Source organism: Oncorhynchus keta, unplaced genomic scaffold (assembly GCF_023373465.1).
Source record: "Oncorhynchus keta strain PuntledgeMale-10-30-2019 unplaced genomic scaffold, Oket_V2 Un_scaffold_4321_pilon_pilon, whole genome shotgun sequence".
NCBI lineage: Eukaryota > Metazoa > Chordata > Actinopteri > Salmoniformes > Salmonidae > Oncorhynchus > Oncorhynchus keta.
In genome coordinates this window covers 258,822-284,124 of record NW_026290939.1, presented here as the reverse complement: position 1 = coordinate 284,124, position 25,303 = coordinate 258,822, and the positions used below count along the sequence as shown (strand labels likewise).

At 41.0% G+C, this 25,303-nt stretch overlaps 2 protein-coding genes and 1 long non-coding RNA gene across 14 annotated transcripts in view; 1 reads left to right on the top strand and 2 right to left on the bottom strand.

Moving 5' to 3' along the window:
* tg (thyroglobulin) overlaps positions 1–4,361 on the bottom strand; it is a gene marked incomplete at its 3' end in the record, with an annotated part of 58,773 nt that extends 54,412 nt beyond the window's left edge. Inside the window, 3 exon segments of the mRNA XM_052516411.1 lie at positions 643–751; positions 2,133–2,206; positions 4,309–4,361. Coding sequence (XP_052372371.1) covers positions 643–751; positions 2,133–2,206; positions 4,309–4,361 — 236 coding nt within the window.
* phf20l1 (PHD finger protein 20 like 1) overlaps positions 2,814–25,303 on the bottom strand; it is a 78,862-nt gene continuing 56,372 nt past the window's right edge. For 5 of the 7 annotated variants that reach the window (XM_052516327.1, XM_052516332.1, XM_052516334.1 and 2 more), the window contains 6 exons: positions 21,667–21,766; positions 20,145–20,340; positions 19,177–19,338; positions 18,847–19,006; positions 16,411–16,639; positions 2,814–4,761 (listed from right to left, as the gene is read on the bottom strand). In XM_052516327.1, coding sequence (XP_052372287.1) covers positions 4,619–4,761; positions 16,411–16,639; positions 18,847–19,006; positions 19,177–19,338; positions 20,145–20,340; positions 21,667–21,766 — 990 coding nt within the window. In that variant the 3' untranslated portion in view covers positions 2,814–4,618. The remainder of the gene's footprint in view (positions 4,762–16,410; positions 16,640–18,846; positions 19,007–19,176; positions 19,339–20,144; positions 20,341–21,666; positions 21,767–25,303) is intronic. The other 2 variants (XM_052516328.1, XM_052516330.1) reach the window with 2 other exon arrangements.
* LOC127928850 (uncharacterized) lies at positions 16,646–18,754 on the top strand. 6 transcript variants are annotated; one of them, XR_008132456.1, is made up of 7 exons: positions 16,646–17,059; positions 17,119–17,228; positions 17,346–17,463; positions 17,523–17,691; positions 17,991–18,041; positions 18,223–18,528; positions 18,647–18,754. It is a non-coding gene; the product is annotated as an uncharacterized LOC127928850 (long non-coding RNA). The 6 variants fall into 6 exon arrangements; XR_008132455.1 differs by having other exon boundaries at positions 17,346–17,691; XR_008132460.1 differs by having other exon boundaries at positions 17,346–17,691; positions 18,698–18,739.

The following is a 25,303-nucleotide window of genomic DNA, read 5'->3' as shown; positions in this document are numbered from 1 at the left end:
GGATAGCTTTACCGTCCGGCTAGCTTTACCCGTCCTGGCTAGCTTTACCCGTCCTGGCTAGCTTTACCCATCCTGGCTAGCTTTTACCATCCTGGCTAGCTTTACCCATCCTGGCTAGCTTTTACCATCCTGGCTAGCTTTACCCGTCCTGGCTAGCTTTACCCGTCCTGGCTAGCTTTACCCGTCCTGGCTAGCTTTACCCGTCCTGGCTAGCTTTACCCATCCTGGCTAGCTTTTACCATCCTGGCTAGCTTTACCCATCCTGGCTAGCTTTTACCATCCTGGCTAGCTTTACCCATCCTGGCTAGCTTTTACCCATCCTGGCTAGCTTTTACCATCCTGGCTAGCTTTACCCATCCTGGCTAGCTTTACCCATCCTGGCTAGCTCTACCCATCCTGGCTAGCTTTACCCATCCTGGCTAGCTCTACCCATCCTGGCTAGCTCTACCCATCCTGGCTAGCTTTACCCATCCTGGCTAGCTCTACCCATCCTGGCTAGCTCTACCCATCCTGGCTAGCTTTACCCATCCTGGCTAGCTTTACTCATCCTGGCTAGCTGTACCGTCCAGGCTAGCTTTACCGTCCAGGCTAGCTTTATCCGTCCTGGTTAGCTTGTGTCATATACAGCACTGTCAGGTATACCTGAATCGCCCGTCCTCTGAGCACTGGGGGACATGGTCTTGTTGCCGGGCAGAACTACCACCACGTAGAGACTCACACTGACTCAGGGTCTCAGACTCCAGTTGATATTCTGAAAACAGCAGCAAATACAATTTAGTTGTTCGAAACTGTGTCCATTTCTGTGTGGGGAAATTAAAGATGTTGTATTTTGGCTTACAGGCATATTGCTCATACACACAGGAAACATAAACACAGCCTATATGATAGTATAATAAATACACTACATCCTCAAAAGTGTGTGGCCACCTGCACGTCCAACACCTCATTCCAAAATCAAGGACATTAATATGGAGTTGGTCTCCCCCTTCGCTGCTATAACCGTCTCCTGTCTTCTGGGAAGTCTTTCCACGAGATGTTGGAACATTGCGGGGACCTGCTTCCATTCAGCCACAAGAGCATTAGTGAGGTTGGGAACTGACGTTGGGCGATTAGGCCTGGCTCGCAGTCGGCTTTCCAATTCATCCTAAAGGTGTTTGATGGGGTCAGGAACCTGTGCAGTCCAGTCAAGTTCTTCCACACTGAACTCGACAAACCATTTCTAGTGACCTCGCTTTGTGCACCGATGGCATTGTCATGCTGAAAAACAGGAAAGTGCTTTCCCCAAACTGTTGCCACAAAATTGGAAACAGAATCGTGTAGAATGTCATTGTTTTCTGTAGCGTTAAGCTTTCCCCTCACTGAACCATTCCCCTAGCCTGAACCATGAAAAACAGCCCCAGACCATTATTCATTTCCCACCAAACTTTACAGTTGGCACTATGCTTTTGGGTAGGTAGTGCCAAACCCAGGTTTGTCCGTTGGACTGCCGGATGGTGAAGCGTGATTCATCACTCCAGAGAACGTGTTTCCACTGCTCCAGAGGGTGAAGCGTGATTCATCACTGCTCGGCCATGAAAACACATTTCACGAAGCTCCCGACGAACAGTAATTGTGCCGACGTTGCTTTCAGAGGCCGTTTGGAACTCGGTAGCGAGTGTGGCAACCAAGGACAGGCGATTTTTACGCGCTTCAGCACTTGGCGGTCCTTTTCTGTGAGCTTGTGTGGCCTACCACTTTGCGTCTGAGCCGGTGTTGCTCCGAGACGTTTCCACTTCACAATAAAAGCACTTACAGTTGACAGGGGCAGCTATAGCAGGGCATAAATTATACAAACTGACTTGTTGGAAAGGTGGCATCCTATGACGGTGCCACGTTGAAAGTCACTGAGTTCATCAGTAAGGCCATTCTACTGCCAATGTTTGTCTATGGAGATTGCATGGCGTTGTGCTCGATTTTATACAGGGTGAAAAAGCCAAATCCACTAATTTAGTTTGGAATATATAGTTTGGGTATACAAAATACAAATAATTATAAACATAAAAAGCATAATAAGAAAGAGGTTTAAATTACAGCTGAAAATAACTTTGAAATATTCAAAAACCCAAGATAAACTAAGAGCCCAAAGGTTTTACCTGAAATCTTCCCCTGAGACAGACAGAGGTAACACAGCAGCATGGAGGAGATCTGAACCAGGCTCATCATCTTCCTCAGTCAGTCTGCCCGTTGAACTGTGAGGAGACTGGGACTAAACCTCTGGATTTATACCATCAGTGTTAACTGCAATGTCATCCTCCCCTAGGTTGTCACCGCACTCAGGATGGAGTGTGTGACACACGTGGTCCTCACTCGCCAAACATGGAACACTCGTGTGTGTTTGGAACAATGGAAGTTCTGGAACATTCTAGTGGGAGCAGCCAAGCCTGAGACTCAGAGAGCCATCAGAAGGGAGGAGTTGGTCATGCAAGACTTGACCTGGGATGCAGTAGAAACCTCGAAACCAAATCGGAGGAAAACGGACAGAAACGTCAAGCGGGACTATCTGAATTTGTCCAATAAGAAACTGTTGTTTACGTTGCAAAACATTTTTGTACGGTTTACACAAATAAATACAACCCAGGTGAACATGACTTGCACCTTCGGGATGATGCTCTTTCAAGAGCCAACGGACGACAGGTTTCTGAAGTCTAATGACATAAAACATGGAAAACAAGGCCAGCAACAGACAACACAAATTAACATTTGAATGTGTAACAGTTTAGCACACAACAACTTTGTAATATAATCATTTAAAATAATAAGCGTAAGACGATATATTAAATATCCAGAATATCTTTTTTTAATGGCATTGTACATGTAGTAAATCACAAAGAACAGGTCTTAAATAAACTCTTAATGTACAGCTGGTATATGTCAATAAAAATCTACTTTGTTTTCTCCCCTACCGACTGGTTCTAAAACACTTTTTATACAGGTTAATAGAAACGCTAAATAAACACAGTCATTTTTCTTCAAGTATATTTTATCCTCTTATGCATTTCTATAGATGTTTCCTCATCTTTACAGTTAGAAAAACTGTACATAAAATGACCCAAAAAACAGCAATCAACACATTGCTTTTTTTTAATACGCATTTTACATCCAGCTGGCAATTTATCTTACTGTGGTACAGGTCAAACGTGTCCCCTTAGCCCGAAGACATTGTGGTGTTATGTGACGTAGCAGCCATACTGGGGCCGTACTGAAAGCATCAAAAACCCCACAGACAGAGGCTACGTCCCCAAATGGCACCCTATTCCCTACACAGTGCACTACTTTTTGAACAGGCTCCATAGGGCTCAGGGTCAAAAGTAGTGCACTACATAGGGAATAGGGTGCCATTTCGGGACATACACACAGAGACAAACGTGCCACAGATGTCCCGTGATATCAAGGCCATTTCTGTGGTTGTCATGGAGATATCCCGAAGACACAGTCATATGTCTGTCTGTGGATTGGGTGTATTATATACACCAGTCAAATATATATATATATATCTTTCCCCATGTTAACATTGTAAACTTGGTGGGTCATACCTTCAGACTTGGCACATAAAGAGAATGAAAGTTAACGATTGTAAAAGGTGGCAATAGATTCCTGAAATGAAATCAGAATGCGGTCGCTAAATGACTGATGTTAGCACTGGGTTTTTTAAACAAATCATCTCGCCCCAGTGTGAACTTGAGGGGGAACTCGAATAGTAAAACATGGCAAACAAGTTTCAGACCACGTTTCCAAAACAGAACAGATTTCCGGCAGGTTAAAGCTCGCTACAATATCATCTAACATTCACCTCGGTGATTTAGTTTCTGCATGAACTCATATATCACACAAGCAAGGCTTCCACAGCTCCGCTCCTACTGAGGCAAGAGAGTGATGGGTCGTTTCCCAAATGGCCCCCATATATTCCCTACATACTGTAGTGTACTACGGTCTAAAGGAGTGCACAATAAACGGAATAGGGTTCTATTTGGGACGGACCCATGACGAGGTGATCTCATAGCATTTTAATAATCTAATTGAATTAAATTCAATTTCAGCTATATCATAGAATGCGTGTGAACAGATTTAATGTACGTGGACCAACCCTCATTTCCTGGTTATGAAAACGTTGTGGACACTTCATAACAGGGAGTCTTAGATAAAACAACAAACGTCCTGGGCCCTACAAACTAACACTGTGTTAAACTGGTACTTTTCATCCACAAGTCCCATTTCATCAACTCAATACTTGTCAGTTATTCCAACTCAAAACACCCTTCTTTCCAATACCAAGAGTCCACTGGACTCAACTCTTTCCTGTTGGTCTCTATACATCCATTCATCCCCCTTGTATTGAGCCAACTGAAGCTTCACTCCCACAGTCTGTCTAGGAGGAGAAGGTATGCTCAGTTTGACAGTTTATGGACCACAGTAGACGTGGTGCTTCGGTGCCAGAGAGAGAGAGGACGGGGTTCACCCTGGGTTTGGATAGGACTCTCCTCTGTGAAGTGCTGTGATGACACCAGATGCCTAGTGCTGTTGCCATGCTAACCCAGGCCAGACACAGGCCAGATTCTACCTAGGTCAGGCCAACCCAAACTCACACAGAACACAGGGTGCTCATCTGTTGCACCTTGCTCAGGTCTGTGAGGAGCTGCTTGATGCGGTGTTTGAGCTGAGGCAGTCTGGCCAGGGGGTCCGGAGGCTCCAACTCCCCAGTGAAGTCCAGCCAGCTCTCCAACACTGAGGGATGCAGAGAGAGAGACGGTTAGGATCTAATAAGGTAAGAACGAGTTCCTCCTTCAATTACAATCGGGTCATTACCTCCCACTGCTTTGGTATTATTAGTGTATAGGATAGGACAGTATTATTAGTGTATAGGATAGGACAGTATTATTAGTGTATAGGATAGGACAGTATTATTAGTGTATAGGATAGGACAGTATTATTAGTGTATAGGATAGGACAGTATTATTAGTGTATAGGATAGGACAGTATTATTAGTGTATAGGATAGGACAGTATTATTAGTGTATAGGATAGGACAGTATTATTAGTGTATAGGATAGGACAGTAGTATTAGTGTATAGGATAGGACAGTATTATTAGTCTATAGGATAGGACAGTATTATTAGTGTATAGGATAGGACAGTATTATTAGTGTATAGGATAGGACAGTATTATTAGTCTATAGGATAGGACAGTGTATTATTAGTGTATAGGATAGGACAGTATTATTAGTTTATAGGATAGGACAGTGTATTATTAGTGTATAGGATAGGACAGTGTATAGGATAGGACAGTGTATTATTAGTGTATATGAGAGGACAGTGTATTAGTTTATAGGATAGGACAGTGTATTATTAGTGTACATGATAGGACAGTGTATAGGATAGGACAGTATTATTAGTTTATAGGATAGGACAGTGTATTCGTTTATAGGATAGGACAGTATTATTAGTGTATAGGATAGGACAGTATTATTAGTGTATAGGATAGGACAGTATTATTAGTCTATAGGATAGGACAGTGTATTATTAGTCTGTAGGATAGGACAGTGTATTATTAGTGTATATGAGAGGACAGTGTATTAGTATATAGGATAGGACAGTGTATTATTAGTGTATATGATAGGACAGTGTATAGGATAGGACAGTATTATTAGTTTATAGGATAGGACAGTATTATTAGTGTATAGGATAGGACAGTGTATTATTAGTGTATAGGATAGAACAGTGTATTATTAGTGTATAGGATAGAACAGTGTATTATTAGTGTATAGGATAGAACAGTGTATTATTAGTGTATAGGATAGAACAGTGTATTATTAGTGTATAGGACAGTATTATTAGTGTATAGGACAGTATTATTAGTGTATAGGACAGTATTATTAGTGTATAGGACAGGACACTATTATTAGTGTATAGGATAGGACAGTGTATTATTAGTGTATAGGATAGGACAGTATTATTAGTGTATAGGATAGGACAGTATTAGTGTATAGAATAGGACAGTGTATTATTCATGTATAGGATAGGACAGTGTATTATTAGTGTATAGGATAGGACAGTATTATTAGTCTATAGGATAGGACAGTATTATTAGTGTATAGGATAGGACAGTGTATAGGATAGGACAGTATTATTAGTTTATAGGATAGGACAGTGTTATTAGTTTATAGGATAGGACAGTATTATTAGTTTATAGGATAGGACAGTATTATTAGTTTATAGGATAGGACAGTATTAGTGTATAGGATAGGACAGTATTATTAGTTTATAGGATAGGACAGTATTATTAGTTTATAGGATAGGACAGTGTATTATTAGTGTATAGGATAGGACAGTATTATTAGTGTATAGGATAGGACAGTGTATTATTAGTGTATAGGACGGTGTATTATTAGTGTATAGGACAGTATTATTAGTGTATAGGATAGGACAGTATTATTAGTGTATAGGATAGGACAGTATTATTAGTGTATAGGATAGGACAGTATTATTAGTGTATAGGATAGGACAGTATTATTAGTGTATAGGATAGGACAGTATTATTAGTGTATAGGATAGGACAGTATTAGTCTATAGAATAGGACAGTGTATTATTCATGTAAAGGATAGGAGGTGGTGGTGGTCCTTCTGTGGCTCAGTTGGTAGAGCATGGCGCTTGTAACGCCAGGGTAGTGGGTTCGATTCCGGGACCACCCATACGTAGAATGTATGCACACATGACTGTAAGTCGCTTTGGATAAAAGCGTCAGCTAAATGGCATATATTATAGGACAGTGTATTATTCATGTATAGGATAGGACAGTGTATTAGTCTATAGGATAGGACAATGTATTATTCATGTATAGGATAGGACAGTGTATTAGTCTATAGGATAGGACAATGTATTATTCATGTATAGGATAGGACAGTGTATTAGTGTATAGGATAGGACAGTATTATTAGTTTATAGGATAGGACAGTATTATTAGTTTATAGGATAGGACAGTATTATTAGTGTATAGGATAGGACAGTGTATTAGTCTATAGGATAGGACAGTGTATTATTCATGTATAGGATAGGACAGTGTATTAGTCTATAGGATAGGACAGTGTTATTAGTCTATAGGATAGGACAGTGTATTATTCATGTATAGGATAGGACAGTATTATTAGTCTATAGGATAGGACAGTGTATTATTCATGTATAGGATAGTGTATTATTCATGTATAGGATAGGACAGTGTATTATTCATGTATAGGATAGGACAGTGTATTATTCATGTATAGGATAGGACAGTGTATTAGTCTATAGGATAGGACAGTATTAGTCTATAGGATAGGACAGTGTATTAGTCTATAGGATAGGACAGTGTATTAGTCTATAGGATAGGACAGTATTAGTCTATAGGATAGGACAGTGTATTATTCTATAGGATAGGACAGTGTATTAGTCTATAGGATAGGACAGTGTATTAGTCTATAGGATAGGACAGTGTATTAGTCTATAGGATAGGACAGTGTATTATTCATGTATAGGATAGGACAGTGTATTAGTCTATAGGATAGGACAGTGTATTAGTCTATAGGATAGGACAGTATTATTAGTCTATAGGATAGGACAGTGTATTATTCATGTATAGGATAGGACAGTGTATTAGTCTATAGGATAGGACAGTGTATTAGTCTATAGGATAGGACAGTGTATTAGTCTATAGGATAGGACAGTGTATTAGTCTATAGGATAGGACAGTGTATTAGTCTATAGGATAGGACAGTATTATTCATGTATAGGATAGGACAGTGTATTATTCATGTATAGGATAGGACAGTGTATTATTCATGTATAGGATAGGACAGTGTATTATTCATGTATAGGATAGGACAGTGTATTATTCATGTATAGGATAGGACAGTATTATTAGTGTATAGGATAGGACAGTGTATTAGTCTATAGGATAGGACAGTGTATTATTCATGTATAGGATAGGACAGTGTATTATTCATGTATAGGATAGGACAGTGTATTAGTCTATAGGATAGGACAGTGTATTAGTCTATAGGATAGGACAGTGTATTATTCATGTATAGGATAGGACAGTGTATTATTCATGTATAGGATAGGACAGTATTATTCATGTATAGGATAGGACAGTGTATTATTCATGTATAGGATAGGACAGTATTATTAGTGTATAGGATAGGACAGTATTATTAGTGTATAGGATAGGACAGTGTATTATTCATGTATAGGATAGGACAGTGTATTATTAGTCTATAGGATAGGACAGTGTATTAGTCTATAGGATAGGACAGTGTATTATTCATGTATAGGATAGGACAGTGTATTAGTCTATAGGATAGGACAGTGTATTAGTCTATAGGATAGGACAGTGTATTAGTCTATATGATAGGACAATGTATTAGTCTATAGGATAGGACAATGTATTATTCTATAGGATAGGACAGTGTATTAGTCTATAGGATAGGACAGTGTATTAGTCTATAGGATAGGACAGTGTATTATTCATGTATAGGATAGGACAGTGTATTATTCATGTATAGGATAGGACAGTGTATTATTCATGTATAGGATAGGACAGTGTATTATTCATGTATAGGATAGGACAGTGTATTATTCATGTATAGGATAAGACAGAGTATTATTCATGTATAGGATAGGACAGTGTATTATTCATGTATAGGATAGGACAGTGTATTATTCATGTATAGGATAGGACAGTGTATTATTCATGTATAGGATAGGACAGTATTATTAGTGTATAGGATAGGACAGTATTATTAGTGTATAGGATAGGACAGTGTATTATTCATGTATAGGATAGGACAGTGTATTATTAGTGTGTAGGATAGGACAATGTATTATTCATGTATAAGATAGGACAGTGTTTTATTCATGTATAGGATAGGACAGTGTTTTATTCATGTATAGGATAGGACAGTGTTTTATTCATGTATAGGATAGGACAGTGTTTTATTCATGTATAGGATAGGACAGTGTTTTATTCATGTATAGGATAGGACAGTGTATTAGTCTATAGGATAGGACAGTGTATTATTCATGTATAGGATAGGACAGTGTATTAGTCTATAGGATAGGACAGTGTATTAGTCTATAGGATAGGACAGTGTATTAGTCTATAGGATAGGACAGTGTATTATTCATGTATAGGATAGGACAGTGTATTAGTCTATAGGATAGGACAGTGTATTATTCATGTATAGGATAGGACAGTGTATTAGTCTATAGGATAGGACAGTGTTTTATTCATGTATAGGATAGGACAGTGTATTAGTCTATAGGATAGGACAGTGTATTAGTCTATAGGATAGGACAGTATTATTATTCATGTATAGGATAGGACAGTGTATTAGTAGATAGGATAGGACAGTATTAGTCTATAGGATAGGACAGTACTAGTCTATAGGATAGGACAGTGTATTATTCATGTATAGGATAGGACAGTGTATTAGTCTATAGGATAGGACAGTATTAGTCTATAGGATAGGACAGTATTAGTCTATAGGATAGGACAGTGTATTATTCATGTATAGGATAGGACAGTGTATTATTCATGTATAGGATAGGACAGTATTAGTCTATAGGATAGGACAGTGTTTTATTCATGTATAGGATAGGACAGTATTAGTCTATAGGATAGGACAGTGTTTTATTCATGTATAGGATAGGACAGTGTTTTATTCATGTATAGGATAGGACAGTATTAGTCTATAGGATAGGACAGTATTAGTCTATAGGATAGGACAGTATTAGTCTATAGGATAGGACAGTGTATTATTCATGTATAGGATAGGACAGTATTATTAGTGTATAGGATAGGACAGTATTATTAGTGTATAGGATAGGACAGTATTATTAGTGTATAGGATAGGACAGTGTATTATTCATGTATAGGATAGGACAGTGTATTATTCATGTATAGGATAGGACAGTGTATTATTGTATAGGATAGGACAGTGTATTATTCATGTATAGGATAGGACAGTGTATTCATGTATAGGATAGGACAGTGTATTATTAGTCTATAGGATAGGACAGTGTATTATTCATGTATAGGATAGGACAGTGTATTAGTCTATAGGATAGGACAGTGTATTATTCATGTATAGGATAGGACAGTGTATTAGTCTATAGGATAGGACAGTGTATTATTCATGTATAGGATAGGACAGTATTATTAGTGTATAGGATAGGACAGTATTATTAGTGTATAGGATAGGACAGTATTATTAGTGTATAGGATAGGACAGTGTATTATTAGTGTATAGGATAGGACAGTGTATTATTAGTGTATAGGATAGGACAGTGTATTATTAGTGTATAGGATAGGACAGTATTATTAGTGTATAGGATAGGACAGTATTATTAGTGTATAGGATAGGACAGTGTATTATTCATGTATAGGATAGGACAGTGTATTATTCATGTATAGGATAGGACAGTGTATTATTCATGTATAGGATAGGACAGTGTATTAGTCTATAGGATAGGACAGTGTATTATTCATGTATAGGATAGGACAGTGTATTATTCATGTATAGGATAGGACAGTGTATTATTCATGTATAGGATAGGACAGTGTATTATTCATGTATAGGATAGGACAGTATTATTAGTGTATAGGATAGGACAGTATTATTAGTTTATAGGATAGGACAGTGTATTATTCATGTATAGGATAGGACAGTGTATTATTAGTCTATAGGATAGGACAGTGTATTAGTCTATAGGATAGGACAGTGTATTATTCATGTATAGGATAGGACAGTGTATTAGTCTATAGGATAGGACAGTGTATTAGTCTATAGGATAGGACAGTGTATTAGTCTATATGATAGGACAATGTATTAGTCTATAGGATAGGACAATGTATTATTCTATAGGATAGGACAGTGTATTAGTCTATAGGATAGGACAGTGTATTAGTCTATAGGATAGGACAGTGTATTATTCATGTATAGGATAGGACAGTGTATTATTCATGTATAGGATAGGACAGTGTATTATTCATGTATAGGATAGGACAGTGTATTATTCATGTATAGGATAGGACAGTGTATTATTCATGTATAGGATAAGACAGAGTATTAGTCATGTATAGGATAGGACAGTGTATTATTAGTGTGTAGGATAGGACAATGTATTATTCATGTATAGGATAGGACAGTGTTTTATTCATGTATAGGATAGGACAGTGTATTATTAGTGTGTAGGATAGGACGATGTATTATTCATGTATAGGATAGGACAGTGTATTATTAGTGTGTAGGATAGGACAATGTATTATTCATGTATAAGATAGGACAGTGTTTTATTCATGTATAGGATAGGACAGTGTTTTATTCATGTATAGGATAGGACAGTGTTTTATTCATGTATAGGATAGGACAGTGTTTTATTCATGTATAGGATAGGACAGTGTATTAGTCTATAGGATAGGACAGTGTTTTATTCATGTATAGGATAGGACAGTGTATTAGTCTATAGGATAGGACAGTGTATTAGTCTATAGGATAGGACGGTATTATTATTCATGTATAGGATAGGACAGTGTATTATTCATGTATAGGATAGGACACTGTTTTATTCATGTATAGGATAGGATAGTGTATTATTCATGTATAGGATAGGACAGTGTATTATTCATGTATAGGATAGGACAGTATTAGTCTATAGGATAGGACAGTATTAGTCTATAGGATAGGACAGTGTATTATTCGTCTATAGGATAGGACAGTGTATTATTCATGTATAGGATAGGACAGTGTATTAGTCTATAGGATAGGACAGTGTATTATTCATGTATAGGATAGGACAGTGTATTAGTCTATAGGATAGGACAGTGTATTATTCATGTATAGGATAGGACAGTGTATTATTCATGTATAGGATAGGACAGTGTATTATTCATGTATAGGATAGGACAGTGTATTATTCATGTATAGGATAGGACAGTGTATTAGTGTATAGGATAGGACAGTGTATTAGTCTATAGGATAGGACAGTGTATTATTCATGTATAGGATAGGACAGTGTATTATTCATATATAGGATAGGACAGTATTAGTCTATAGGATAGGACAGTGTATTATTCATGTATAGGATAGGACAGTGTATTATTCATGTATAGGATAGGACAGTGTATTATTCATATATAGGATAGGACAGTATTAGTCTATAGGATAGGACAGTATTATTCATGTATAGGATAGGACAGTGTATTATTCATGTATAGGATAGGACAGTGTATTCGTCTATAGGATAGGACAGTGTATTATTCATGTATAGGATAGGACAGTGTATTATTCATATATAGGATAGGACAGTATTATTCTATAGGATAGGACAGTGTATTATTCATGTATAGGATAGGACAGTGTATTATTCATGTATAGGATAGGACAGTGTATTATTCATGTATAGGATAGGACAGTGTATTATTCATGTATAGGATAGGACAGTGTTTTATTCATGTATAGGATAGGACAGTATTAGTCTATAGGATAGGACAGTGTTTTATTCATGTATAGGATAGGACAGTGTTTTATTCATGTATAGGATAGCACAGTATTAGTCTATAGGATAGGACAGTATTAGTCTATAGGATAGGACAGTGTTTTATTCATGTATAGGATAGGACAGTATTAGTCTATAGGATAGGACAGTATTAGTCTATAGGATAGGACAGTGTTTTATTCATGTATAGGATAGGACAGTGTTTTATTCATGTATAGGATAGGACAGTGTTAGTCTATAGGATAGGACAGTGTTTTATTCATGTATAGGATAGGACAGTGTTTTATTCATGTATAGGATAGGACAGTATTAGTCTATAGGATAGGACAGTATTAGTCTATAGGATAGGACAGTGTATTATTCATGTATAGGATAGGACAGTATTAGTCTATAGGATAGGACAGTATTAGTCTATAGGATAGGACAGTGTATTATTCATGTATAGGATAGGACAGTATTAGTCTATAGGATAGGACAGTATTAGTATATAGGATAGGACAGTGTATTATTCATGTATAGGATAGGACAGTATTAGTCTATAGGATAGGACAGTGTATTATTCATGTATAGGATAGGACAGTATTAGTCTATATTAGTATTAGTCTATATTAGTCTATATTAGTCTATAGGACGGTATTATTATTCATGTATAGGATAGGACAGTATTAGTCTATAGGATAGGACAGTATTAGGGATAGGACAGTATTAGTCTATAGGATATGACAGTGTATTATTCATGTATAGGATAGGACAGTATTATTCATGTATAGGATAGGACAGTGTATTATTCATGTATAGGATAGGACAGTGTATTATTCATGTATAGGATAGGACAGTGTATTATTCATGTATAGGATAGGACAGTGTATTATTCATGTATAGGATAGGACAGTGTATTATTCATGTATAGGATAAGACAGTGTATTATTCATGTATAGGATAGGACAGTGTATTATTCATGTATAGGATAGGACAGTGTATTATTCATGTATAGGATAGGACAGTGTATTATTCATGTATAGGATAGGACAGTGTATTATTCATGTATAGGATAGGACAGTATTAGTCTACAGGATAGGACAGTGTATTATTCATGTATAGGATAGGACAGTGTATTATTCATGTATAGGATAGGACAGTGTATTATTCATGTATAGGATAGGACAGTGTATTATTCATGTATAGGATAGGACAGTGTATTATTCATGTATAGGATAGGACAGTGTATTATTCATGTATAGGATAGGACAGTATTAGTCTATAGGATAGGACAGTGTTTTATTCATGTATAGGATAGGACAGTGTATTATTAGTGTGTAGGATAGGACAATGTATTATTCATGTATAAGATAGGACAGTGTTTTATTCATGTATAGGATAGGACAGTGTTTTATTCATGTATAGGATAGGACAGTGTTTTATTCATGTATAGGATAGGACAGTGTTTTATTCATGTATAGGATAGGACAGTGTATTATTCATGTATAGGATAGGACAGTGTATTAGTCTATAGGATAGGACAGTGTATTATTCATGTATAGGATAGGACAGTGTATTAGTCTATAGGATAGGACAGTGTATTAGTCTATAGGATAGGACAGTGTATTAGTCTATAGGATAGGACAGTGTATTATTCATGTATAGGATAGGACAGTGTATTAGTCTATAGGATAGGACAGTGTATTATTCATGTATAGGATAGGACAGTGTATTAGTCTATAGGATAGGACAGTGTATTATTCATGTATAGGATAGGACAGTGTATTAGTCTATAGGATAGGACAGTGTATTAGTCTATAGGATAGGACAGTATTATTATATAGGATAGGACAGTGTATTATTCTATAGGATAGGACAGTGTATTAGTCTATAGGATAGGACAGTATTAGTCTATAGGATAGGACAGTGTATTATTCATGTATAGAATAGGACAGTGTATTAGTCTATAGGATAGGACAGTATTATTAGTCTATAGGATAGGACAGTATTAGTCTATAGGATAGGACAGTGTATTATTCATGTATAGAATAGGACAGTGTATTAGTCTATAGGATAGGACAGTGTATTATTAATGTATAGGATAGGACAGTGTATTAGTCTATAGGATAGGACAGTGTATTATTCTATAGGATAGGACAGTGTATTATTCATGTATAGGATAGGACAGTGTATTATTCATGTATAGGATAGGACAGTGTATTATTCATGTATAGGATAGGACAGTGTATTATTCATGTATAGGATAGGACAGTGTATTATTCATGTATAGGATAGGACAGTGTATTAGTCTATAGGATAGGACAGTGTATTATTCATGTATAGGATAGGACAGTGTATTATTCTATAGGATAGGACAGTGTATTATTCATGTATAGGATAGGACAGTGTATTAGTCTATAGGATAGGACAGTGTATTATTCATGTATAGGATAGGACAGTGTATTATTCATGTATAGGATAGGACAGTATTATTAGTCTATAGGATAGGACAGTGTATTATTCATGTATAGGATAGGACAGTGTATTATTCATGTATAGGATAGGACAGTATTAGTCTATAGGATAGGACAGTGTTTTATTCATGTATAGGATAGGACAGTATTAGTCTATAGGATAGGACAGTGTTTTATTCATGTATAGGATAGGACAGTGTTTTATTCATGTATAGGATAGGACAGTATTAGTCTATAGGATAGGACAGTATTAGTCTATAGGATAGGACAGTATTATTAGTCTATAGGATAGGACAGTGTATTATTAGTGTATAGGATAGGACAGTATTATTAGTGTATAGGATAGGACAGTATTATTAGTGTATAGGATAGGACAGTATTATTAGTGTATAGGATAGGACAGTGTATTATTCATGTATAGGATAGGACAGTGTATTATTCATGTATAGGATAGGACAGTGTATTATTCATGTATAGGATAGGACAGTGTATTATTCATGTATAGGATAGGACAGTGTATTATTCATGTATAGGATAGGACAGTGTATTATTCATGTATAGGATAGGACAGTGTATTATTCATGTATAGGATAGGACAGTGTATTATTCATGTATAGGATAGGACAGTGTATTAGTCTATAGGATAGGACAGTGTATTATTCATGTATAGGATAGGACAGTGTATTATTCTATAGGATAGGACTGTGTATTATTCATGTATAGGATAGGACAGTATTAGTCTATAGGATAGGACAGTGTATTATTCATGTATAGGATAGGACAGTATTAGTGTATAGGATAGGACAGTGTATTATTAGTGTATAGGATAGGACAGTGTATTAGTCTATAGGATAGGACAGTGTATTAGTCTATAGGATAGGACAGTGTATTAGTCTATAGGATAGGACAGTGTATTAGTCTATAGGATAGGACAGTGTATTAGTCTATAGGATAGGACAGTGTATTTAGTGGACCATCCCATTTACCATCATGCTCCTTCTCTAGAACACCCAGACCATCCCATTTACCATCATGCTCCTTCTCTAGAACACCCAGACCATCCCATTTACCATCATGCTCCTTCTCTAGAACACCCAGACCATCCCATTTACCATCAAGCTCCTTCTCTAGACCACCCCATTTACCATCAAGCTCCTTCTCTAGACCACCCCATTTACCATCAAGCTCCTACTCTAGACCACCCCATTTACCATCAAGCTCCTACTCTAGACCACCCCATTTACCATCAAGCTCCTACTCTAGACCACCCCATTTACCATCAAGCTCCTACTCTAGACCACCCCATTTACCATCAAGCTCCTACTCTAGACCACCCAGAACACCACATTTACCATCAAGCTCCTTCTCTAGACCACCCAGAACACCACATTTACCATCAAGCTCCTTCTCTATGAGGTCCATCCTGCCTGCCACCTGGTTCTGAACATCTTCTATGTGAGTGAGGAGGTTCATCTGCCACTGGAGACAGTTCCTGGCATGTTCCACTGAGTCTGGTCCCCTCTCATTCAGACAGCCAGGCACAGCCAGCACTGAGTCTGGTCCCCTCTCATTCAGACAGCCAGGCATAGCCAGGGAGCCAGGCACAGCCAGGGCAGTTGTCTTCTGTTGACAACACACAGCATTAACTCAACCACACAAATCTAATCAAAATTGATCAACACATTTTACAGTTAATTATTTTTAGATGAAAGCCGATAGCCTAGTGGTTAGTGAGGCGAGACAGCAACCAGAGGGTTGCCAGTTCGAATCCCGGGTCTGACAGGACAAATCTGTCCCGTAAGTCAGCTGGCAACTCGGAGGGGTTACATGTATCAAACCCTAGATACCACGGCTTGCCGTTGTGCACTTAACTCCACGGACACCCCCTGTTCCTACCTCTCCATGTAGTGTATTGTCTTTATGAGAGGTTGAGATAAACAGTCCCCTGTTCCTACCTTCCATGTAGTGTATTGTCTTTAGGAGAGGTTGGGATAAACAGTCCCCTGTTCCTACCTTCCATGTAGTGTATTGTCTTTATGAGAGGTTGAGATAAACAGTCCCCTGTTCCTACCTCTCCATGTAGTGTATTGTCTTTATGAGAGGTTGGGATAAACAGTCCCCTGTTCCTACCTCTCCATGTAGTGTATTGTCTTTATGAGAGGTTGAGATAAACAGTCCTACCTCTCCATGTAGTGTATTGTCTTTAGGAGAGGTTGGGATAAACAGTCCCCTGTTCCTACCTCTCCATGTAGTGTATTGTCTTTAGGAGAGGTTGGGATAAACAGTCCCCTGTTCCTACCTTCCATGTAGTGTATTGTCTTTATGAGAGGTTGAGATAAACAGTCCCCTGTTCCTACCTCTCCATGTAGTGTATTGTCTTTAGGAGAGGTTGAGATAAACAGTCCCCTGTTCCTACCTCTCCATGTAGTGTATTGTCTTTAGGAGAGGTTGAGATAAACAGTCCTCTGTTCCTACCTCTCCATGTAGTGTATTGTCTTTAGGAGAGGTTGAGATAAACAGTCCCCTGTTCCTACCTCTCCATGTAGTGTATTGTCTTTAGGAGAGGTTGAGATAAACAGTCCCCTGTTCCTACCTCTCCATGTAGTGTATTGTCTTTAGGAGAGGTTGAGATAAACAGTCCTACCTCTCCATGTAGTGTATTGTCTTTAGGAGAGGTTGAGATAAACAGTCCTCTGTTCCTACCTCTCCCTCCATGTAGTGTATTGTCTTTAGGAGAGGTTGAGATCAACAGTCCCCTGTTCCTACCTCTCCATGTAGTGTATTGTCTTTAGGAGAGGTTGGGATAAACAGTCCTCTGTTCCTACCTCTCCATGTAGTGTATTGTCTTTAGGAGAGGTTGAGATCAACAGTCCCCTGTTCCTACCTCTCCATGTAGTGTATTGTCTTTAGGAGAGGTTGGGATAAACAGTCCTCTGTTCCTACCTCTCCATGTAGTGTATTGTCTTTAGGAGAGGTTGAGATAAACAGTCCTACCTCTCCATGTAGTGTATTGTCTTTATGAGAGGTTGAGATAAACAGTCCCCTGTTCCTACCTCTCCATGTAGTGTATTGTCTTTAGGAGAGGTTGAGATAAACAGTCCTCTGTTCCTACCTCTCCATGTAGTGTATTGTCTTTAGGAGAGGTTGAGATAAACAGTCCTCTGTTCCTACCTCTCCCTCCATGTAGTGTATTGTCTTTAGGAGAGGTTGAGATAAACAGTCCTACCTCTCCATGTAGTGTATTGTCTTTATGAGAGGTTGAGATAAACAGTCCTACCTCTCCATGTAGTGTATTGTCTTTATGAGAGGTTGAGATAAACAGTCCTACCTCTCCATGTAGTGTATTGTCTTTATGAGAGGTTGAGATAAACAGTCCTACCTCTCCATGTAGTGTATTGTCTTTATGAGAGGTTGAGATAAACAGTCCTACCTCTCCATGTAGTGTATTGTCTTTATGAGAGGTTGAGATAAACAGTCCTACCTCTCCATGTAGTGTATTGTCTTTAGGAGAGGTTGAGATAAACAGTCCTCTGTTCCTACCTCTCCCTCCATGTAGTGTATTGTCTTTATGAGAGGTTGAGATAAACAGTCCTACCTCTCCCTCCATGTAGTGTATTGTCTTTAGGAGAGGTTGAGATAAACAGTCCTACCTCTCCATGTAGTGTATTGTCTTTATGAGAGGTTGAGATAAACAGTCCTACCTCTCCATGTAGTGTATTGTCTTTATGAGAGGTTGAGATGAAGTTACATCCCAGTTGGACCTGATGTACAACTGATGAATAAAGTGATCGTCTTAAAAACAAACAAGAGACAATGAAGATCAACAACACCTTTCTTACTTCCTGTTCCTTGGCTGTGAAGTGGGTGGAGGGGTTAGTATTAGTCATCACCAGGTCCGCCCCCACCCCTCCTCCCTCCTGGCTGTTGGAGCCGTGGGGGTCTGTAGAGGGCCAGTGTTCCAGCTGTCCGGGGCTGGGGGGTTTCTGGTAGCTGTAGAGCAGAGTGATTACAAAGACAACGATCAATAAAATACATGATGAACACACTGTAAACTAGTGACGGGCACCAATATGGCTAATTCAACACAACATGGTTCATGTTTGATTCCATACCAGTGCCCATCGCTACTGAAAGCAGGTATTACTCAGCTGAATGTGTACCTGTGTTCGCTGGTGATGTAAGTGTCTGTCTTGGAGGAGTTCTGGTTGTTCAGAGAGTTGTCTGTCAAGTGGATGCAGTCAGGGAGACCGCCCATGGGCTGGTCCTCGTCAGAGTTCACCCATGACCGAGCCCAGAAGTGCAAATTGGGATTGTGTTTGTTCCTATAGGTGGACAAGGAAGTAATGGTTCATTTTGACTCCAAATGATCATGGATCCGTTTCAAATAGCACCCTATTCCCTTTATAGTGCACTAGATTTGACCAGAGCCCTATGGCACCCTATTCCCTTTATAGTGCACTAGATTTGACCAGAGCCCTATGGCACCCTATTCCCTTTATAGTGCACTAGATTTGACCAGAGCCCTATGACACCCTATTCCCTTTATAGTGCACTAGATTTGACCAGAACCCTATGGCACCCTATTCCCTTTTTATAGTGCACTAGATTTGACCAGAACCCTATGGCACCCTATTCCCTTTTTATAGTGCACTAGATTTGACCAGAGCCCTATGGCACCCTATTCCCTTTATAGTGCACTAGATTTGACCAGAACCCTATGGCACCCTATTCCCTTTTTATAGTGCACTAGATTTGACCAGAACCCTATGGCACCCTATTCCCTTTATAGTGCACTAGATTTGACCAGAGCCCTATGACACCCTATTCCCTTTATAGTGCACTAGATTTGACCAGAACCCTATGGCACCCTATTCCCTTTTTATAGTGCACTAGATTTGACCAGAACCCTATGGCACCCTATTCCCTTTTTATAGTGCACTAGATTTGACCAGAGCCCTATGGCACCCTATTCCCTTTATAGTGCACTAGATTTGACCAGAGCCCTATGGCACCCTATTCCCTTTATAGTGCACTAGATTTGACCAGAACCTCATACTACAGACAATGAGTTCCACAGTTCTCTTCAGTGTGATGAAAACGTTGCCCTACGTGTTGACAGGGGACCTACTGTAGTATGTCCATCTTCAGCTGTAGTCCGTGAAGGACGTTGTTGACACTGAACACGTCTGCTAACAGCTGATGGGTGGACACGCTGGTCTTACAGTTCTGCTCAGAGTAGTTCTCAGAGAGGAAGGACAAGCCGTACATCTGACCCTTGTTCAACCAGTCTTTGTCATGGAGATATTTGGCACTCCACCTTTGACCTAAACAACCAAAACAAATGGACATGTCAGGAAAACAACATGTTGATGATGATAATAATAATGTAGGAATATTTTGCTCTGGTTTGTAAATTGTATAGGGTAGGTAGAAGTTGACTAGCCTGAGTGTCAGTCTGGTTTGTAAATTGTATAGGGTAGGTAGAAGTTGACTAGCCTGAGTGTCAGTCTGGTTTGTAAATTGTATAGGGTAGGTAGAAGTTGCCTAGCCTGAGTGCCAGTCTGGTTTGTAAATTGTATAGGGTAGGTAGAAGTTGCCTAGCCTGAGTGTCAGTCTGGTTTGTAAATTGTATAGGGTAGGTAGAAGTTGCCTAGCCTGAGTGCCAGTCTGGTTTGTAAATTGTATAGGGTAGGTAGAAGTTGCCTAGCCTGAGTGCCAGTCTGGTTTGTAAATTGTATAGGGTAGGTAGAAGTTGCCTAGCCTGAGTGCCAGTCTGGTTTGTAAATTGTATAGGGTAGGTAGAAGTTGCCTAGCCTGAGTGCCAGTCTGGTTTGTAAATTGTATAGGGTAGGTAGAAGTTGCCTAGCCTGAGTGTCAGTCTGGTTTGTAAATTGTATAGGGTAGGTAGAAGTTGCCCTGCCTGAGTGTCAGTCTGGTTTGTAAATTGTATAGGGTAGGTAGAAGTTGCCTAGCCTGAGTGTCAGTCTGGTTTGTAAATTGTATAGGGTAGGTAGAAGTTGCCTAGCCTGAGTGTCAGTCTGGTTTGTAAATTGTATAGGGTAGGTAGAAGTTGCCTAGCCTGAGTGTCAGTCTGGTTTGTAAATTGTATAGGGTAGGTAGAAGTTGCCTAGCCTGAGTGCCAGTCTGGTTTGTAAATTGTATAGGGTAGGTAGAAGTTGCCTAGCCTGAGTGCCAGTCTGGTTTGTAAATTGTATAGGGTAGGTAGAAGTTGACTAGCCTGAGTGCCAGTCTGGTTTGTAAATTGTATAGGGTAGGTAGAAGTTGCCGAGCCTGAGTGCCAGTTTGTTTGTGTTATCATACCAACTCCTTGTCACTCATGGTCATGTTTGGCTTGACAATGACATCAATAGAGCTGTCAAGAGCACAAACAGATCTGGGACCAGGAGATAAAAGGAGACAACAGATCTGGGACCAGGCAAGAGAAGGAGACAACAGATCTGAGACCAGGCGAGAGAAGGAGACAACAAATCTGGGACCAGGCAATAGGAGACAACAGATCTGAGATCAGGCTAAAAGTTGCCTCTAACCACTGACACAGGGTGAGATTATCTTTCATCCCCTAATGGTTTAGGTTGGGGAGTAATCTGATCCTAGATCTGTGGTTAGGGGAGTGTAGGGTATGATGTTACCTGGAGGGTCTCTGCAGATGTAACATATGTACTGGTCTGGGATGCTATCCTCCAGAAGCCCCATACACACACTGTGCTGCCAGCACATACACTCCTCACACTGAAACACAGAAGAGAGAGAGACTGAATGTGTGTGTGTGTTTAGGTGGAAACAAATACTATCTGAACCCAGGTCTGAAACATGAATAATACATTTGATTTATTTATTTAACTAGACAAGCCAGTTAGGAACTAATTCTTATTTACAAATGACAGCCTTCCCCGTCCAAACCCGGACGAGCACCGCCCGATGGGACTCCCAATCATGGCCGGTTGTGACACAGCCTGGACTCCAACCAGGGTGTCTGTAGTGACTCCTCTAGTACTGAGATGCTGTGCCTTAGACCGCTGAACCAGGGTGTCTGTAGTGACTCCTCTAGTACTGAGATGCTGTGTCTTAGACCACTGAACCAGGGTGTCTGTAGTGACGCCTCCAGTACTGAGATGCTGTGTCTTAGACCACTGAACCAGGGTGTCTGTAGTGACTCCTCTAGTACTGAGATGCTGTGTCTTAGACCACTGAACCAGGGTGTCTGTAGTGACTCCTCTAGTACTGAGATGCTGTGTCTTAGACCACTGAACCAGGGTGTCTGTAGTGACTCCTCTAGTACTGAGATGCTGTGTCTTAGACCACTGAACCAGGGTGTCTGTAGTGACTCCTCTAGTACTGAGATGCTGTGTCTTAGACCACTGAACCAGGGTGTCTGTAGTGACGCCTCTAGTACTGAGATGCTGTGTCTTAGACCACTGAACCAGGGTGTCTGTAGTGACTCCTCTAGTACTGAGATGCTGTGTCTTAGACCGCTGAACCAGGGTGTCTGTAGTGACTCCTCTAGTACTGAGATGCTGTGTCTTAGACCGCTGAACCAGGGTGTCTGTAGTGACTCCTCTAGTACTGAGATGCTGTGTCTTAGACCACTGAACCAGGGTGTCTGTAGTGACTCCTCTAGTACTGAGATGCTGTGCCTTAGACCACTGAACCAGGGTGTCTGTAGTGACGCCTCTAGTACTGAGATGCTGTGTCTTAGACCGCTGAACCAGGGTGTCTGTAGTGACTCCTCTAGTACTGAGATGCTGTGTCTTAGACCGCTGAACCAGGGTGTCTGTAGTGACTCCTCTAGTACTGAGATGCTGTGTCTTAGACCGCTGAACCAGGGTGTCTGTAGTGACTCCTCTAGTACTGAGATGCTGTGTCTGTAGTGACTCCTCTAGTACTGAGATGCTGTGTCTTAGACCGCTGAACCAGGGTGTCTGTAGTGACTCCTCTAGTACTGAGATGCTGTGTCTTAGACCGCTGAACCAGGGTGTCTGTAGTGACGCCTCTAGTACTGAGATGCTGTGTCTTAGACCGCTGAACCAGGGTGTCTGTAGTGACTCCTCTAGTACTGAGATGCTGTGCCTTAGACCGCTGAACCAGGGTGTCTGTAGTGACTCCTCTAGTACTGAGATGCTGTGCCTTAGACCGCTGAACCAGGGTGTCTGTAGTGACTCCTCTAGTACTGAGATGCTGTGCCTTAGACCGCTGAACCAGGGTGTCTGTAGTGACTCCTCTAGTACTGAGATGCTGTGTCTTAGACCGCTGAACCAGGGTGTCTGTAGTGACTCCTCTAGTACTGAGATGCTGTGTCTTAGACCGCTGAACCAGGGTGTCTGTAGTGACTCCTCTAGTACTGAGATGCTGTGTCTTAGACCGCTGAACCAGGGTGTCTGTAGTGACTCCTCTAGTACTGAGATGCTGTGTCTTAGACCACTGAACCAGGGTGTCTGTAGTGACTCCTCTAGTACTGAGATGCTGTGCCTTAGACCGCTGAACCAGGGTGTCTGTAGTGACTCCTCTAGTACTGAGATGCTGTGCCTTAGACCGCTGAACCAGGGTGTCTGTAGTGACTCCTCTAGTACTGAGATGCTGTGTCTTAGACCACTGAACCAGGGTGTCTGTAGTGACTCCTCTAGTACTGAGATGCTGTGCCTTAGACCGCTGAACCAGGGTGTCTGTAGTGACTCCTCTAGTACTGAGATGCTGTGCCTTAGACCGCTGAACCAGGGTGTCTGTAGTGACTCCTCTAGTACTGAGATGCTGTGTCTTAGACCACTGAACCAGGGTGTCTGTAGTGACTCCTCTAGTACTGAGATGCTGTGTCTTAGACCACTGAACCAGGGTGTCTGTAGTGACTCCTCTAGTACTGAGATGCTGTGTCTTAGACCGCTGAACCAGGGTGTCTGTAGTGACTCCTCTAGTACTGAGATGCTGTGTCTTAGACCACTGAACCAGGGTGTCTGTAGTGACTCCTCTAGTACTGAGATGCTGTGTCTTAGACCGCTGCGCCACTCGGGAGCCCACATGACAACAGACATGTTTATGCCCCATTGTTATGTCTGAGGGATAGTTGGAAAATTCCAGAAACTCCCCCCACATTCCTGAAACACTCCCCAAATCCCCCCACCCCCGGCCAAACGCTCCACTAACCCAGACAACGCTGGGCCAATTGTGCGCCGCCCTATGGGACTCCCGACCACGGCCGGTTGTGATACAGCCCGGGATCGAACCAGGGTCAGTAGTGACGCCTCTAGCACTGCAATGTAGCACCTTCGACCACTGCGCCACTCAGGAGGCCCATATTAGAGGCCTGAAGGGAACGCCCTGGCGGAGCTTGTGGCAGACTTGTACTTTGTACATGTATTTGTTGTAAACTCCCCAGTTAACTGATACTAAAGAGTGATTCATTTAATATTAACTTCAGGTGTCATTGGTGTTGAATTTACACCACAAGTGACTGGAATGTTCCAACCCCACCTCAGGCAGAACCACCCCCGCCTCAGGCAGAACCACCCCCCCTCAGGCAGAACCACCCCCGCCTCAGGCAGAACCACCCCCTCAGGCAGAACCACCCCGCCTCAGGGCAGAACCACCCCGCCTCAGGCAGAACCACCCCGCCTCAGGCAGAACCACCCCACCTCAGGCAGAACCACCCCCCCTCAGGCAGAACCACCCCACCTCAGGCAGAACCACCCCCACCTCAGGCAGAACCACCCCCACCTCAGGCAGAACCACCCCCACCTCAGGCAGAACCACCCCCACCTCAGGCAGAACCACCCCCACCTCAGGCAGAACCACCCCCACAGAACCACCCAGGCTCAGGCAGAACCACCCCCCACCTCAGGCAGAACCACCCCCACCTCAGGCAGAACCACCCCCACCTCAGGCAGAACCACCCCCACCTCAGGCAGAACCACCCCCACCTCAGGCAGAACCACCCCCACCTCAGGCAGAACCACCCCCACCTCAGGCAGAACCACCCCACCTCAGGCAGAACCACCCCACCTCAGGCAGAACCACCCCCACCTCAGGCAGAACCACCCCCACCTCAGGCAGAACCACCCCACCTCAGGCAGAACCACCCCCACCTCAGGCAGAACCACCCCCACCTCAGGCAGAACCACCCCACCTCAGGCAGAACCACCCCCACCTCAGGCAGAACCACCCCCCACCTCAGGCAGAACCACCCCCACCTCAGGCAGAACCACCCCCCACCTCAGGCAGAACCACCCCACCTCAGGCAGAACCACCCCACCTCAGGCAGAACCACCCCACCTCAGG